The sequence below is a fragment of the Montipora capricornis genome, chromosome 4, assembly GCF_036669925.1.
Source record: "Montipora capricornis isolate CH-2021 chromosome 4, ASM3666992v2, whole genome shotgun sequence".
In the NCBI taxonomy this organism is placed as follows: Eukaryota; Metazoa; Cnidaria; class Anthozoa; order Scleractinia; family Acroporidae; genus Montipora; species Montipora capricornis.
The window spans coordinates 49,025,000-49,042,104 of record NC_090886.1 but is presented as its reverse complement, the minus strand read 5'-3'; the positions used below and the strand labels follow the sequence as shown (position 1 = coordinate 49,042,104).

Genomic DNA, 17,105 nt, shown 5'->3' with positions numbered 1-17,105 from the left:
ACATGTTTACAAAGTGATTACAATGACGCGAATTTATATTTTGAGATGACGTTCTCGGTGCCGTCGCCGTCGCGTTGCTTAAGTACCCTAATTTTAATAGGGAGTTTAAGATCTACGACGCGACGGCAACGAAAACGTCACAAATTTCGCATATTTAATGAGCAAAAACAATAGCTTTGCACGCTCTGCACGTGCATTTCTAGTTTTTGTACATTTCTTTCACGTTTTCGGCAAATCTACGACGTGAAATGACCAATTCTCAAGTTTTACGGAGAACGTGAACAAAAGGCAGCGAATTTGAATTTTCCGTCGTAGATTCAATACCGCACCTCCTAATTCAGTTCCTGGAAGGTTACATCAGTTTTTAGAAGATAGACAAGCCGACATAACGACGAAAACGATTAATGAACCTGAACTTGCAATTTTAAATTACGTTTTCGTTACCGTCGCGTCGCAGATCTTAAACTAGGGACTTTACGATCTACGACGGCGACGTTGATGAAAACGTCACCTCAAAATATAACTTTGCACTATCGTAAGTTTCTCGCCGTTAGGTCATCACGTTCGCGTCGTACAATGTGGGTGAAGTGTCCTAGAAATAAATTGGCACGAGCGGTTTGGGAGTAAAAAAGGACAATGAAAGATTCACATTTAAATGGTCGCGTTATCGTCAAAACCAGAAATTTGGTCATTTCAGGTCGTTGTTGTGCAGAGAACCGCACGAATTTGTGGTAAAATGCGTGCCACGCGTGCAGCACGATTACTTTTTCTCTTTTAACCAATGATATTGCTGTTTCGAGGCGTTCTCGTTGACGACCGCGTCGTAAATCGTAAAGTCCCTACTCCCTAATACCGCGACGGCTACGGTGACGAAAACGGCACTTCAAAGTATAAGTTTGAGCTGTTTTAAGTATTTCATGATTATTCCATCTTGTTTATATTATACAATATGGGCGAAGTGTCCTATAACTGGATTGGTACGGACGGATTTGAACTAAAGAGTGAGACTGAAAGATTCACTGTAGTTTGTCCACGTTGTCGACAAAACCTTAAACTTGGTCATTTCACGTTATAGTTTTGACGAGTACGGGAGAAAAATGTTCAAAAAAGCGTGCCGCAAGTGCAGCACGAGCATTTTGGTTCTTTTAATCAATAATATGATTGCTTTTTGGCGTTGCCGTAGCTGTAGCCGTCGTCGTTTCTTAAACTCCTTATTATGCTTATGCTACCAGATGATCGCATGAATGCCTTGGAGGACACGGGAGGGGACACAAACTGTGCCAAGTGGCATTGCAGAGTTATATTATTGTCTTTAGGTGTCGATAAGAGCAATAATTGCAACATGATAGACTGAAACCCTCTGGGGTCAAATAGATTGTTCCCGACTTTAAATGATATTTACCTCCCTTAATTCCGTGGAGTTGTATGCCTCGACGTTGGCATAGTAACTGACAGGTGTCACTCGTCCAGGGGGCGGTGACGCTGGTCTCCGATAAAGCTTATCGGCGTCGGCAAGGTTAAAGGCAAACACATACTCAGAGTCTTTGATTGATGAATAGTAATAAGTTGATGGTAGCGTGACGAGCATCACACCATCTTGAAAGTCTCCCTTAGGAATGCTTCGTATGGCGTCTTCGATCCTCAGCGAACCTGTTTTACCTTCCATCATGGCTTGACCCACGAGATTGAATTGAACTGGTTTGCCATTACGCTGCTCAAGGGTACTGATAGGAATGAAGATGGGATCGTCCACAAGCTTATGAAAGAGAGAAAGAAATCAGATGAACTTAAATAAGTAATGCATAGCAAACGACTGGTCAATCTTGCTTCAAAAGTAATGTCAGTGGTACATTTTGACGGGGGACTAGTTGAAGAAGGATCTTATGTCTAAAAGACACTTCGCTGAGAAGCGAAGATATCATCACTGACTCTATCCAAAATATTGCTTTCTAACCATGTGCTACTACCATGAGAGTACACTATTTTGAAGAAAACAACAAGAGGCAGAAAAATGAAATTTGGAGAAAAAGTTCAGAAAAAAATTACTCAGAAAATATGTGACATCCTCTTCCACGAGAGAGATCTAACGGCCAGTATCCATCCTCGATTTTTGGCGGAGGGAATGGAAATACAACGTCATGTGAGATATTTAAACCAATCACAAGCAGCCGGAGAAATTATCAAACTGGCTGACGGGGACTGATAGTTGCATATAAATCCATGATTACAAGCAGCGGTTAAGTCCGTTCAATTTCATTACTGATATCTCCGCATTTAACCTTTTTGCAGATAAGTACGCCGGGTGAAACTATTGCAAATATCTCTTTGTTTTAAAACGGTACATCATAGTGCAGTGTCCTCAAAGCAAATGAGAGAAGGGACATGACTTCTTGCTTCTTTGAGCAGCTTCAGCAGCTGTGGGTATATTACGAAATAAACCTCTAAAAGAAGAAAATACGGTCGAAGCCTATACGAATATAAAACAAATTATCGAGAGAAAGACGCCGCGTCGAGCGAAAGACGCCGCATGGAGGCCTTTCGCACTGCAATACCAGTCAACAGATCAATGACGAATCAAAGTTCCATCTCCATCAATATGCTCTGTACTTTGGTCAAATTCGAAAAAGACCAAACAAATAGAAATTAATTAAAACGCGAGCATACCGAGCATAAGAAAAAACAGTTAAAGCAAACAGCACCACACACGTCCAACAAAATTAGTTTCTTGAATAGAATTATAATAGTGTGGGAATAAGAGGATTTACTTCACAAAGGGAAATCAAGTCCGCCATTCAAGATCTCCACTAGAATATTTTACATTTCTTCCTATAATCAAAAAGGTTCCATAATTTTTTTTACGTCATACTGTTTGTATGGAAAAACATCCACTACATTTAAACATTCGTTTAAAAACTATGCTTGCTTTCCAAAACCCAAATCATAGTTACCACAAATCCACGCAAGGTTGCCCCTAGCGAAATTAAAAGAAAAAACACGTAGCAAAAACTGAAAGCCATCAAGATTGATAAGTTATCTATTTCGAATGTTAATTTTGAAGGTGCAAATTACAATTTAAAATAGTTAAGAACTTATACACAATTTAACATACAGTGAGCACAACTGCTGCTCGTCAAAAGAAGTAGCATGCCGTTTGTTTTCAGTTTCTCAAAGGGAGAAAAAAATGAAGTTAGACAGAAACAAATCGTCACGATGAATATGCAACAAACGCGATGAATATAGAGTCCCGACAAGGCAATCCAGGACAAATAATGGCCAATTAGAACCCAAAGTGCAGCGTGTACGAAACAGAAAAAGTAGCATTTTCATCGGTCGCTGGAAGCATAATGCAGGGGGAATTTCGTCTGACTGTAGACGCCGTACTTTTCTACATACTATCAATAACGGGAATTTTAGCAAACGCGTTTGCTATACTTGCTTCAGCCAAACTGTTACACTCGCAGCCTCAAAGCCCGAATGTTTTTGTATTGGGATTGTCTTCTGTTGATCTCATTACGATTACTCTATTCTCAATACCATCCTGGTTATTTTATACAAACGGGCAATGGATGGGCGGGCAACAACTTTGCGACTTTCAAGGATTTGTGTTTTTGTTCTCCACACTCTATTCAGCGTTTCTCGCAATGTCAATGGCGGTAGATCGTTGTGTAGCCGTAACTAGGCCGTTCTTTCACCGCAGAACTATGACCGTCAACAAAGCAAAACTTCTTCTGTTTGTAACCATCACATGTTCTTTTGTCTTCTCTGTCTTCCCGATCTGTCGGTTTGGCAGTTTCGCACGAAACTTACGAGGATCTTTTTGCATGGTAAACTGGTTTCCAAAAAGCGCGTCGGATCGCACGTTCTGCGTTGTCTACGCCATACTCGGAGGATTACCCGCCATCGTGGTGTTGTGCTGTAACTTAATAGTTATTTGGGAACTTTTCAGGACCAAGAAAAGGCGCGTTTCTGTCACAAACGTGGTTATTCCAGGGATCAGTAGACGCTGCGCTAAGCTAAAGCCAAAAACGGCGGCCGTCGAACGCGACGATACGGAAACACAATTCTCCAGAACAATGGGCTTAATTTCAGTAGTGTACCTCTTCGGATGGATTCCGTTCACGGTAAGATAGATAAAGCTCGATAGCTTGTAGTTTTTAAGTGTTTTGGCTTTCACGGGCCTACTGGTTTTATTTCCACGTCTACGCACCATCTATCCACTTTAAGGAATACAATTCGACAAAAGAATAGCAATATTTAAGATTCTTTCGACTTGTCTCTTTCGAACAAAAAAAGCCGTTTTGAAAAAAATATATATTCTAGAGAATCCGTAACTTTAATTGGAATTGCGAAACTTTCATTTCGTCCCGCCGAAGAGTAAACATTCAACGACAAAGTAAATATGATCGCAAGATTGCTCAGTGTCCAGTTGCACCAGCTCGAACGTGATACCCATGCAAATCCACAAACCAAGAGTGATGGGGTTCTTTCAGGCTGAACAAAAACATCTTAGCTAAGCAATATACATCCACAGACTTTAATTACTTTATTGAACAGCGTACCATTCAGAATCAAATTTCAAAGTTCTAAGGATTTAAACCAATATTTCATGGTAGAAAAGAGCAAACAGAACCACAGGAAGCCATCGTAGATGATGTAGGTAATGTGGCTCCTGCGAAGGAGATTGAAGACCGTAAATGTGACAAATAATAACAAAGAAAGAAACTCCACTGATGACGAATTCGGAGTGTTAAATTTGAATTTAAATAATGCGGGATCTATTTGGATGAACGCGCGTTTGTCAATTGAAACCTACCGCATTCAGGAGCCAAGCGTTAAATCTCGTTAAATGTGATTACGTAACTGTCGAGCTTTACCCGCGCGTGGTGCCTGAGGTAAAGTGTTTACTGCGAAGATTTGAAATACAATACTTTGAAAGTCCTCTTAATGACAGCTCAATTGATTGACGCAGGAAATATACCACAAGCAATAAAGTGATAAAGTTTTGACACGTTCATTTTCAATATCTAACAGAAAAAGCTTCTTCCAAGTGTTGTAGTTCTAAGTCAGTTGCCAAGCAATTATCGTGTCGCTAAGATCTTTTTTGGTCCATTTTACTTTTTCGAATTCTGTGATTAAAAATACATATATATTTTTACCTAACCTGACATTGAATAATCACAGGAAAAACTCGAAAATGAGGAGAACTTAGAACTAGCTTTTCACCCCCACAGCACCTTTATTGCACAATGAAGATGGACGAATGATCGAAAAGCTAAATTAATCAATTGAATACTGAAACGTAATGAATTAATTCACAAACCCAAACATTATAGCCATCTTGTGCAGCAAAGAGAAATAGCACCACCGGAGAAAAAAACCGTTTTTTACTGATTCTAAAGCTTTCGACTTAAAGTGTTATAAACAAGGCTTTAATCGTTCGCACAGTCGAAAGATAGGACTACACTATTAAGCATAATAAACTTCATTTATAGGATACTACTGCTCAGTATCTTTCACTTGAATGGTCAAAAACAAAGATCTAATGCACCGACTCAAAATCTAGAGCCACCCTGTGCAACATAAACAGAACCACAAGGAAACGTCACACGGTAGATTTTACTTTGATTCTTCCGCCGAAAAGCAAGAGGGAAGGAGTGCCTTTAATAACTCATAAACAGAATTAAATACAGCTGAAACAGATGGCTCGTCCTCATTGCATAACGTGAAGTTTTGATAAACAAAATCAATTGTGTAATATACAGTAAACGCTTTATGAAAATTGCGAAGGCTGCACTACAAAGTATGCTACACCTGTAAAACTGAAAAATTGACTTTGCATACATCCGACAATTGAATATTTTACTTCGGCAAGGTAAAAAGTCATCATTATAAAACGCAAAATGAGACAAATTAAAGTCTGTTTTGCCAAACACCAAGCTATAGCTACAGACTGCTCATGTCGGCAACAAATTCATTTTCGGAAATGAATTGCCATTGTTGTGATATTTTACTGATGCGAGCTGAGCGCTTTTGAATTTCATGACGCTCTACTGAATTTTACTTTCAACGTGGATCATTTCACTACACAGTGGGAGAAGTGTCAAAACGCTAAACGTTTTTATCTCTATTAACAGTAAGTTTGCCTGAGGCTCAGTGGAAAGATGAACTTATATTACAGTCATCGCCGACAGATTAATAAAGTGCGCTGCAGGATAGCAATTGTCAGTAGTTTCCCCATGAATAAATAAACAACATTATAGGAAAGGACTACAAGCTACTCTAGTTAGCCTGCCTTTAATTTCATCCACAGACTTCCCTTTGAAGTTTCATTCTCAAGGGTCTTAAAAGCTTATGAATCAAAATCAAAGTTTCATTCTGAAGGGTCCTCAATTTTGCACGAAAAAATGAAACTTATGGTTTAGTCTTGCCTCGCGGAAATCTTCGCGTGAAAAGATTTCGAGACGCCACGTGCCCTTTATGTGCGTTCGTGCCAGCTGTCGTGCATCCTCTTTATTTGACTTCCGTTGAGATTAAAGAAAAAAACTTCCTCATCTCAAAAATTAAACATAACTAATAACCTTTACAAGGGCAACAATAACATTCAGAATAAAAAAAGAGATAAGGCTGTCGAAATTATTTGGTAAAAGAAGACAAGTAGGCCAAACGAAATATCTGTCTTCTTTTATCTATCGGCAGCTGTGGAGATAACGTTGTTTAAAGATGTATTGAGCAGATAAGTACTCCAAAAATATTCTTCCTTCATAAAGAAGAGTGACTGGCATCAATGGTCCTTGACTCGTAAACAGACGTTTCAATTTGAACACTATAAACTTGCGTGGATGCATTCATTCGCCTTCCTACTCGCTGAAGCTTTTTGGGGAAACTTGCAATATTGTTTTTGCGACAAAGAGACGTTCTTCCAGAATGCGGCTTTTATACCTTGACTAACTCGACATAAAAAACCGCGCGATGAAAATTTAATTTTCTAGAAACGATAAAGTTCGTTTTCAGCACTTGAAGTTATACATACACGAAATCATATCGTCTTATATGGTCTCCCAATATGGTCTTCCTGTAATGAGTCGCATGAATTAGCCTAAAATACACCAACTTGCCTAACTACCTAAACTAAGGACAGAAATGCAATAAAACGTTAAAGTTAATTTCCATTGAGTAAAGCAGTCGTCATAAAATGAAATGTCCGCAAATGCAAAGTCGAACATTAACACTCACCCAGTCTTTAATCATTTCATCTGAAAAAATTACTTTAATTGGGAAAAAATTGAGAAATCTCCCTCTGTGAAAGATTATATGAAATGGATGGAATTAACGTGTGATCCTCCGAATAGACGAGTTCACGCTCTTGAGTGCATTATGGGTAATCAAGGCAAGATCACGAGAAATTCAAAGGTTTGTAAAGAAGTTCAAAACGATGAAAAGAACTCATGACATGCAATTTTGGGTTTTTCATTTTACAAAACAGAAGATATGCACTCAAAGGTGCGGCAGAATAAATTTGGAGAGAATGGCTATCGTAGAAATTATTTTATTAAAAGGAGTTTCTGCCATACATTTCCTGTAATTCCAAAGGCACAAAATTACAGAGAATGTATGGAGACAAAAGCAATATTTAGGAATTCCAAAGAACGGATACCAAGTCTAGTTCATCTCATGAACATGAACTTATTTGTTTGGTTTATGAAGGCGAAAGTCTATAAAGTAGAGTCACGTACAGTATATTTTGCTTTGAATTTCCATACAAACCTTTGAAATTCCCGCCATGTTGCCCTGATTACCCATGATGCAATCAAGAGCGTGAACTCGTCTATGGAATGTCGTTTAAAACGATTAATAGCAAATATTCTAAATTATATAATTATTGGAGTATACTTCATACGAAAAACAGACGTGCGAATCCTTGTCTTCCGCTAATTTAAAGAAAAATATCGTAGATCCTTAATCTTTGAAATTTTGGCAGAAAATAATTGAAGAAAGGGCCTAACCTATTAACGATTTCAATCTCATGTCTGCAAACTTGAAGTTTTCACTAGAACGTTTTCAAACTGAGCACCTGTAGTTTTTATTGTTTTACATAGAAACAGCACACAAACCGGGGAATAGACTTCGCCCTGAAAAATAAGTATTCATGGGTTGGACAATTAAAAAAATTGTGGTTATATCATTCAAATTCGACAGCCTTCAGGAAGAGTTGCCAAACTCAGTCAAGCACACTACAATCTTGGACAGAATAAAATGGAACAGAAATGCCCCCTTCCCCCCCAAATCAAGGATGAAGCCGCGTGAAGGCCAAAACGCGCCATTTTCCCTGTCCCCCAAATGCTGCTCTTTAAGTGAAAATTAACTGCTGCATTTACCCAAAGCTAAAAATAACACTAACCTTTACCCTTACCTTATTGTTGAAAATAGGTAGCAAATGCTTAGACTTAAAGGGACACTTTGTGTTGGATGTCAAAATTGGGCGTGCATCTAATTAGGGTCAAACCTGGACATAAGTGATTTTCCCATCACTGATTTTGGGGGGAGGGGTGGTCTCAATTTTCCATTTAATTTGTCCAAGATTGTAGCTAATCAACCGAAGGGAGAATGGGGAGAGGGAACTCGCACCAAACTCGTTCCCTAGCTTCTCCCGGGCAAAAGAAAGGAAAGGGAATGTCCCGAGAATGAGTTTGAAACAAGTGGCTGAAACTGAAGCCGAAGTTGATAGCAACCAATCCACATCCGATTTCTTTAGATTAAAAATTTTCCTTCTTAGGTCCGTCTCATCGGAAATGCTTTCTACGACTGGCAAAACATGTCCGCTGACCTCATAGTATGCTGCCTTCTTCTATTAAACCTCATAGCTGACCCATTTATGTATGTTCTAATGAGAAAGCAATACCGTAAAGTGCTTAAGATGATGCTCACGTGCAGATGTAACAGCAGAGGAAATCGAGTCGCACCAATGGCCAATACGAGGTAAGAAAATGTCAAGCGTAATACAATCTCAAACCTGAAGTTGTGATGAGGAATTGTAGGATATCAACCTTAACCAGGAGCTCATCAAGAGGAGCCTCTATCTCCTCTAATTCCTCGAGTCAACCCTTTCCCGAGTAAATTTATTTTTAGGAACTGGTTTTTCCCGCGAAAAGTATCATAATTCCCTTGACGCTAAGATAGCTCTGTTTTGATTGGCTTTTACAACAGTGAGCGTGCTGAATATCCCAAGGCAGGAGCTCATTAATGAGCTCCTGCCCAAGGGAGGTGTTCTATAAATAAATCTACTCGGGAAAGGGTTGACTCCGAGGCCAAGTATGGGAGATAGAGGCTCCTCTTAATGAGCTCCTGCCTTAACTAGAGAAAGACAGTGCTTGCTATGGGCGCTATAAATTCAGCAACGATTTTTAGGCCAGCGAAAAATATATTATGGAAAATATAGGGGGCTGGTAGTGGTATTCTCGAAGATTATACTTAGGAGTACGTTTCATATTAATTGTGCTGCCATGGCTGTTTGTAACTCCTCTCCGTTTTCATTTCAGTCTTCATCCTAGTATATCATCAGCCAGTTTACAAGCCTTCTGTTTCACGATGAGCGATGAACAACAGCTGAATGATTTACGAGAGACGTTGCAAAGAACATTTTCGCATCCCGCAGGCAATTCGCACTCAAAACAATGAAAGTCAGAACATTGATGTCCTTAGAAAATAATACAGTTACCCTGTCAACGATCAATTCAGAATACTGTACACACAGAAGTGCAATTTTGAAAATTAAACCATGAGCTACATTCCGAATACGGCTGTGGATTGGACATCAATGACTTCAGTCTATATTGTATTACACTTTCAGAAGTGCTTCTTACACGCAGATTAATCGATAAGAGTACGGACTTATACATTTATAACTTTTTTCTTTCTTAATAGCTTGCACTGTCAAGTGATATTGGTGTATTTGTATTAGCATTTACTTCCTTGATAAACGTACATTTTACTACGTAGAGACACTGGGTCCGTGCACGCAGAAAATTTCCGAGCTGGTCACTGAACCTTCCGATTTTATCATCTTATTTCGTTCATGCGCAAACATCCGTGAGATTACTGCATTAGGCCTAAAGCTGAAGCATTTAAACTACTGATCGAAAGGTCAACTGCAAACACGTCTCAACGTCGTGAAGAAATGAGGGTAGTCTCAAATTGGGTCCCTTTCAGTCTGAGGTTGCCGTAAAAGAAAAGAAATAATTTAGATCTCTCACCTCGGTACTCGGTCGTAACAGCGGGTGAAAGATGGCCTCTCCATCTTCATTGACCAAGAAAGCGTACACTGAACCCCAGCGGTCATTTAACAGGATATTCTCTATCTCCTCTAGAGTAGCATCGATTCCAACCACACCAATTGTTCTGTGGTAAAAGAAAGAAGAAGGACACAGGTGAAGCGTTAAGAGGACCACACCTTATAATTTCCTCCCCAACTTTCAAAGAACCGGAACCCAATTACATTACAACTGCCAATATTTCGGGATTATTGATTCACTAGAACATCCGTGTTGTTTGTGGCGTCAATAAGCACTTAATGACTGGCCTCAAAGGAAACAGTGAGTTTTGTTTCTCCGAGGCCTTCAATGGGTCGAGGGGAAGCAAAACTCACTATTTCCCGTGGGGCCAGTCATTAAGTGTTTTGTCATACCTCCCAATTCAAAATAGAATACACGGATTTTTACACTAAATCTGCCGCTGTTTCAAAGGTGCACGACCTGATTGCGTGCGAGTCTAAAGTTCAAGTCGTTGTTTCCGTAGGGAGTTAGTGAGTTTTGTTCTCCCTAGGGAGTTATTAAGTTTTGACCCATGACATGTGACACGTTCTCCTCCTATCGGAAAACGTATTTGATTTGGGAGGCATAACAACATGGTTTAAACATCATGACTACGTGAGGGTCGTGAGCACAAATGACCCGGGATTCAGTCAATCACTGTCCGTCTTCGACAACTTGGGGAAGAAAGACAACAGGTCAACGTTTTATCAAAAAAAAAAACAACCTTAGAAAAAAAGAGAGGCCTTAGGGCAACGGCCCTTGGGTCAATACACTGTCTCTCACCAAAACAATAACACCGCCTTTTGACTTCTCTTACTTGACCACACGAGGCCTTGATGAGCTTATTTTTAATCTGGGAGAAAATGAAGAATTTCCGATGTTATATCCGATAGTCGCGCAAATGTAACGCAACAAATACTTACTTGTTTGTGACTTTACTAATAACAGGCATCGCTACCGTGACCATGAGTCCCAGGCCCGAAGCATCAAGGTAAGGAGATGTCCATGTGACATTGCTGACGCTGATAGTATTTGACGCGAGGAAGCTGTAATAATCCTGCATCTGAGATATTATGTTCTCATCACTCGTAAGTTTCTTCATGTAACCTTGATTATCGCAAGAAAGCTTGCCAGGAAATTCTTCCCCAGTGCCATTGTCGGATGTCAGATATGAAAAGATGCGAGCCTGAGGGGATGCAAAAATGGATCGATCGCGCCATGTACCCAATATATTAGACAACAATTATTCCACGAGCGCGTGTGGGATATGAGATGACAGATAGTAAACGAGGCGCATAGCGCCGAGTTGGCTACCTTAATCATCCCATATCCAACAAGCGGGAGTTGAATAATTGCTTTATGGATATCACTTCCCTACTTTATTTTGTAAATACAAGTGAACTGATGCGTGCAGTTACTGATATTTGTAGAGAGAGCATGGTTTAATTGCTCTTAGTATATATCAAAACAGTGGATAGCGTTGAACGCGCGCGGACTGGCTACTCAAACTCCGGATATCCTTTGTTATTAAAAACTGGATCATTGGATAATGCAATTCGAGAGTTTTGATTGGCTAAGCCATCATGGTTTATGAGCCATTATACCATGATCTACAAACACGGCAAGCATATGCGTGATTTTTTGGGCCTTTTTATTTTTATTGTAGTCTAGTTTTCTATATTTTTGGGGCGTTTCTAATAAAACAATTATTCCACTCGCGCTTGTTGGATATGAGATGATTATAGCCAACTCGGCGCTACGCGCCTCTTTGGCTATCTATCATCTCATATCCAACGCATGCTCATGGAATAATTGTTAATTAGTATATACTAACAAAGTGGATAGCGTTCAACGCACGCGTTGATTGGCTACTCAAACTCCGGATATCCTGTGCTATTCACCTCCGAGCAATTCGCGCGGAATTTGGGCCCGAAAATGTTGAAATCTTTGCAGGAATAAATGAGTTAAAATCATGTTTTTGTGCTGTATTACCTCACTGTTTTAGTATATACTAAAACAACTATTCACCTCAGTGTCGGTGGATAGTGGTGAATATTTACCTCGCCGATTCGCGGCTTGGTAAATATCCACAATTAGCCACCTCCACTTCGGTGAATAGTTGTTAATTATTATTCAACACATTGTGACAATGTCCAAATATGGTCATAGCGCGCTCAATATTCGTCGTGCGTACTCAACCTATATCCTATGATATACGTAAATTTTGTGTCGCGGACAAAAATGGTAGTTTTTCCAGCTTTTTTTCCCAATAAACGTAGAAAATTGTGCTTTGTCAGCAATGTTTTGAATAATAAAACAGTTATCCTGCTCAATCTCGCGGAATATCGCCTGATTTTAGCCAACTCGGCCTACGGCCTCGTCGGCTAAGTATCAGGCCATATTCCGCGCGATTTTGCAGGATAATTGCTAGCTATTCACCTCCGAGCAATTCGCGCGGAATTTGCGCCCCAAAATGTTGTAATCTTTTCAGGAATAAATGAATAAAATCATCTTTTTCTTTGCTATATTATCTCACTGTTTTAGTATAGAGCGATTTTCAATTGAGTGTCGATAGTAATTATAGCGAATTGCTTTGGTTTTGCATTACTTCACTCAGTGATTGGTTCAAAGTTCTCGCGCCAATTTTCCACCAATCAGAAATGAAACCAAAACCAATTGTGGCTCGCGCGTGCACATTTTCCCGCGCTTTGTGTCAGTTATGTGTAATTACTTCGAATTTTGATTGGTTTACTGGCCAAAGTAATTACTTTGGTTTTGGTTTTACGACACTCGATTGAAACTCGCTCTATACTGAAACAAAAACTATTCAGCTTAGTGTCGGTGGCTAGTGGTGGATATTCACGATTGCTAAACTGCTAAATATACAATGATGGCTAAGCCAATCAAAACACAAGAACTGCATTATCCAATGATCTAGTCTTTAATAATACTGGTGAAACTGGGACAAATAATCGCGCCGCACTTGAAAAACGCATTATGGCACAAATGCTGCGATACTCTTCGTTACATCGAATGTGAAATCACAAAGTAGAGGCTTTGACGACAATGCGAACATACTGTTTTTACTATATTTTGGTCTAATCTTACTCCGAAGTCGCTCGTACCCAATTTATTTAAAGGATACTTTGCCTACATTGCACAACATAAACCAGACGGATTTTATCGGGAAAGACTTACGATAGTGCAAAGTTGTATTTTGAAGGGACGTTTGCTTCGACGTCGCCGTCGTAGAGCGGAAAGTCCCTAATACTTGCATAAATGAGTGCAGGGAAAACAAAAGCTTCGCGATTGTTTCGGTTTTCTATTCCATTCCATTTTGAAACTTAATTCAGTGAGAAAGTAAATGGAATTGTGACTTCGCTTTTTCTCGCTCTTAGCGTTGGTAGAGCGAGTTTCAATCGAGTGTCGTAAAACAAAAACCAAAGTAATTGCTTTGGCCAATCAAGAGGACGGAGACAATCCAGTAAACCAATCAGAACTCTAAGTAATCACACGTAGCCGACACAAAGCGCGGGAAAATGTGCACGCGCGAGCCACAATTGGTTTTGGTTTCAAACATGTGGGGATCCAGTCGCCTGGGGCCCGTTTCTCGAAAGTCCTGAAACTTTTACGGGCCATTTTCGGGTGTCACATTTCCCTCTGCATCTCAAGAACGGAGACGATTTAAGTCGCCAAACTTCACAGATATATTCACAAATATAAGTGCTACACGGCCAACGTTTGTATAAACGTAACCTTTCCTTGTACTTGTATATGTTCATTGCCGTGACTTCAACGTCTTCAGTTCCCACGGCCTGCTCCCGTCTGACCTTGTAGCTCAGTCGGTAGAGCGGCGGAGATCTAACCCGAAAGTCGTGGGTTCAATTCCCACCCTGGTCAGAGTTTTTCTCTGTCCTTCTGTGGGCCCATTTCCATCACTAGGGCTAAAGCTCACATGGTTCATTTGGGATAGAAATCTAGCACTTCACATTACCCTCTATTCAGTTAACTATGTTTCTTTTAGTTAGCTTGAAAACATGTTAAAAGATCGGCTTTCCAAAGCAAGCTGTTGGCAGTTTCACAAATGGCTTTTCGGGCCCCAAGCGTTTTCGGGACTTTCGAGAAACAGGCCCCTGAACCGAAACAGGCACGAAACCTGCAAAATGTGACGACATTGTGGAAAGGCTTAAGCGATTGTCAATTTTAACTGAAAATAACATCTCTCTTTCCCCAAACAATGCTGTTTTACAACCGGATAAAAAACAAAAATAGATAAGAACTGCCGGCGCTTTTCTCACTTTCTTTATAGTCTTGGGGACTAACTTGTGGGGGGCGGCACAACACGACGTGACGGGATCGGAACAAGAGCATCGCGTCTGTATGGTCCATGATCCCGAAGCACAAAAACCACAGCGAGATGCAATTACCTGGGACAGGGAGTCTATTATTAAGTGAAGGTTTCAAACAGCGTTCTCCAAGAAATGTGGTTGCAATTCGTGTCTTTTTCAATGTGCCTAGCTTGTCCAACATTGTACGTTGACTGGAGCGCACGAGTAAGAGCTTGCCACTCCCATACAAGCCCTATGAGTCAACCTTTCCTCGTATCTTTCTATTTTTACAACGCCACGAGTTCTTCGGCTCTGCACACACTGTTTAGAATGGCCAATCAGAATAAAGTTATTGTGGAACGAAGACAAAAATGGCAAAAACAATGTATGCAAATTGTGCAAATTGATGTAAATTGTTGTAAATGTGAGTTTCCTGCTGAAGGATTAGTTCTAAAAATAGAAAGATACGCGCAAAGGTTAACTCAAGGATATACTGCATAGGGAGGCCCCTAGACATGGGACCTGACGTTGATAAAATGCCACTAAAATACTTACTCACCTTAGGGCTCATGTATCTGTTCCTTGCCGCTACTTCATCCCAAACATCATTCCAGTCGTACTTACAGATCTGACCCGGTACATAACCACTTCTGGTGTAGTAACCTGGGCCACACCGCACAGGGTCCCCATCATTATCAATTCCGTCTGTCGCAAAAACAATGATGCTCTGGCATCCAGTTCTGGCAGCTCCTTGAAGTAGCTCAAACGCCAGTTTGAAGGCTTTTCTATTAGAACAAACAGCAAAAGTAAAAAAGTGTGTCATTATCTTTTTAAAGGACTCAAAAAGGGAAAGAATATTATGCTATGTCTAAGCAGACTGATTCAAAAATTGATTTTATCAAACGAGTTGATAAAGGTCGAATAACCACCGTGAAAGATTTGGAAAGCTGACGTTTCGAGCTTTAGCCCTTCGTCGGAGCGAATAGAGGAATTGTGGTTGTTGTAGGTTTATATGTGTATACAGTATTCAGTACCACAGTTTCTTTAGAAACTAAAATTTTGTTTACTGTTAAATCGCTGCGACCTCGTTTCATTCCTCGCTATCACGACGCCGTAACCCACGATGCCTAACCACAAGACACTCACCAGGAAAATGCGCCAGGAAATCGTATCTACCAATAGCAAAGCTCCTCCGCACACATACAAACCTCCTACAACAACCACAATTCCTCTATTCGCTTCGACGAAGGGCTAACGCTCGAAACGTCAGCTTTCCAAATCTTTCACGGTGGTTATTCGACCTTTATCAACTCGTTTGATAAAATCAATTTCTGTTTCAATCTCCCACCGACGCAGTACCACAGTTTCTTTAGAAACTAAAATTTTGTAGACTGATTCAGAGGCACGCAAAAAGGCATAATAAAATTATCTGATGTTTGAATACAACTGCTATGATCTTTGTAACTTTCATTTCATCAAAAAACATCTATTGAATCATTGGGGAAAAGAGCTCCAAATCTGTGTCGCGGACATAGATGACACAATCGAAAATAAAAACAAAAAACCAAGAATCAAAAACGGGAGATATATTAAAGTGTTAAAATCATTCCTCTTGATAATGTTGAAGAAATTCATCAGGCTAGCGAAATCAATATATAATTTGTTAGTTCTTTTAACATAGTCCAAGAGAAAGTGATTTAGCATTTGACACTTTCAATGACTGTCAACCATGGTTTTATATTAATCAAAACTAACATAGTGAATGTTAATTTTGACCTTTCTCTTGTCATCTATGTGCTACTCGTTTGAACAAACGTAAACCCATGTTTGCGCAACCTGGGTCCCGTTTCTCGAATGTCCATTAACTTTCCGCGCCCGAAAAGCCAATTGTGAAAATTTGATTCTCCCATTTTAGAAAGCTGGTCTTTTCACAGATTTACAAGATCAGAGAAAACAACGTTTCATATGCCTCAATACAATCGCCCGATGTGACGGAACGCAGAATCCGGGATCCTGAAAATGTGAAGCTTTGGAATCTGGAATCCAGAGCGTGAAATCCAGAATCCATTGTACGAATTAAGAATCCACGAATTTCGATGGAATCCATTTCGGTGGAACCCATGAGTCCACGACTCGGGATCCCGGATCGACTATGGCTGGTATCTGGAATATCCGAGGACCAACTGGATTACCGTTTACATATGGCGAAATACAACCTGGGTTAGATGATAAAGAGAGACACATAGCAATCCCGAAATAAGCCTGAAAAGTTTTGGGACCATCGAGAAACACTGACCCCTGGCCCTGAAACAGGCCCTTGTTTGGCATATCAAGAACAACAAGTCACATCATTGATATCATCAATACTTGGCCACCACAAGGTTGCCTAAGCTGCAGCAGTATAAAAACTAGAAGTAAAAATGACCGTTTCGTTTTTGGCCTTTTTGGGCTTTATTTAGAGAGTTAAAAA

The 17,105-nt window shown here is 40.1% G+C and overlaps 2 protein-coding genes across 2 annotated transcripts in view; one reads left to right on the top strand and one right to left on the bottom strand.

Annotated features, from left to right (window-relative positions):
• LOC138047263 (voltage-dependent calcium channel subunit alpha-2/delta-1-like) overlaps positions 1 to 17,105 on the bottom strand; it is a 34,639-nt gene that overhangs the window by 7,864 nt on the left and 9,670 nt on the right. The window contains exons 6-9 of the mRNA XM_068894024.1: positions 15,195 to 15,420; positions 11,231 to 11,493; positions 10,251 to 10,395; positions 1,403 to 1,756 (exon numbers count right to left, since the gene is read on the bottom strand). Of these exons, the coding sequence (XP_068750125.1) occupies positions 1,403 to 1,756; positions 10,251 to 10,395; positions 11,231 to 11,493; positions 15,195 to 15,420 (988 nt within the window). The remainder of the gene's footprint in view (positions 1 to 1,402; positions 1,757 to 10,250; positions 10,396 to 11,230; positions 11,494 to 15,194; positions 15,421 to 17,105) is intronic.
• LOC138047266 (prostaglandin E2 receptor EP4 subtype-like) lies at positions 2,716 to 9,792 on the top strand. Its single transcript, XM_068894028.1, has 3 exons — positions 2,716 to 4,121; positions 8,774 to 8,976; positions 9,537 to 9,792. Exons 1-3 carry the CDS (start codon positions 3,345 to 3,347, stop codon positions 9,673 to 9,675), a joined length of 1,119 nt encoding a protein of 372 aa, XP_068750129.1. The 5' UTR covers positions 2,716 to 3,344; the 3' UTR covers positions 9,676 to 9,792.

Bases quoted from the DNA above. Each gene is read 5' to 3' on its own strand.
- LOC138047266 (XM_068894028.1), top strand. From the start codon at position 3,345: ATGCAGGGGGAATTTCGTCTGACTGTAGACGCCGTACTTTTCTACATA. The intron at 4,122-8,773 runs GTAAGATAGATA...TTTCCTTCTTAG, and splicing joins TCGGATGGATTCCGTTCACG to GTCCGTCTCATCGGAAATGC. The intron at 8,977-9,536 runs GTAAGAAAATGT...TTTTCATTTCAG, and splicing joins GCACCAATGGCCAATACGAG to TCTTCATCCTAGTATATCAT.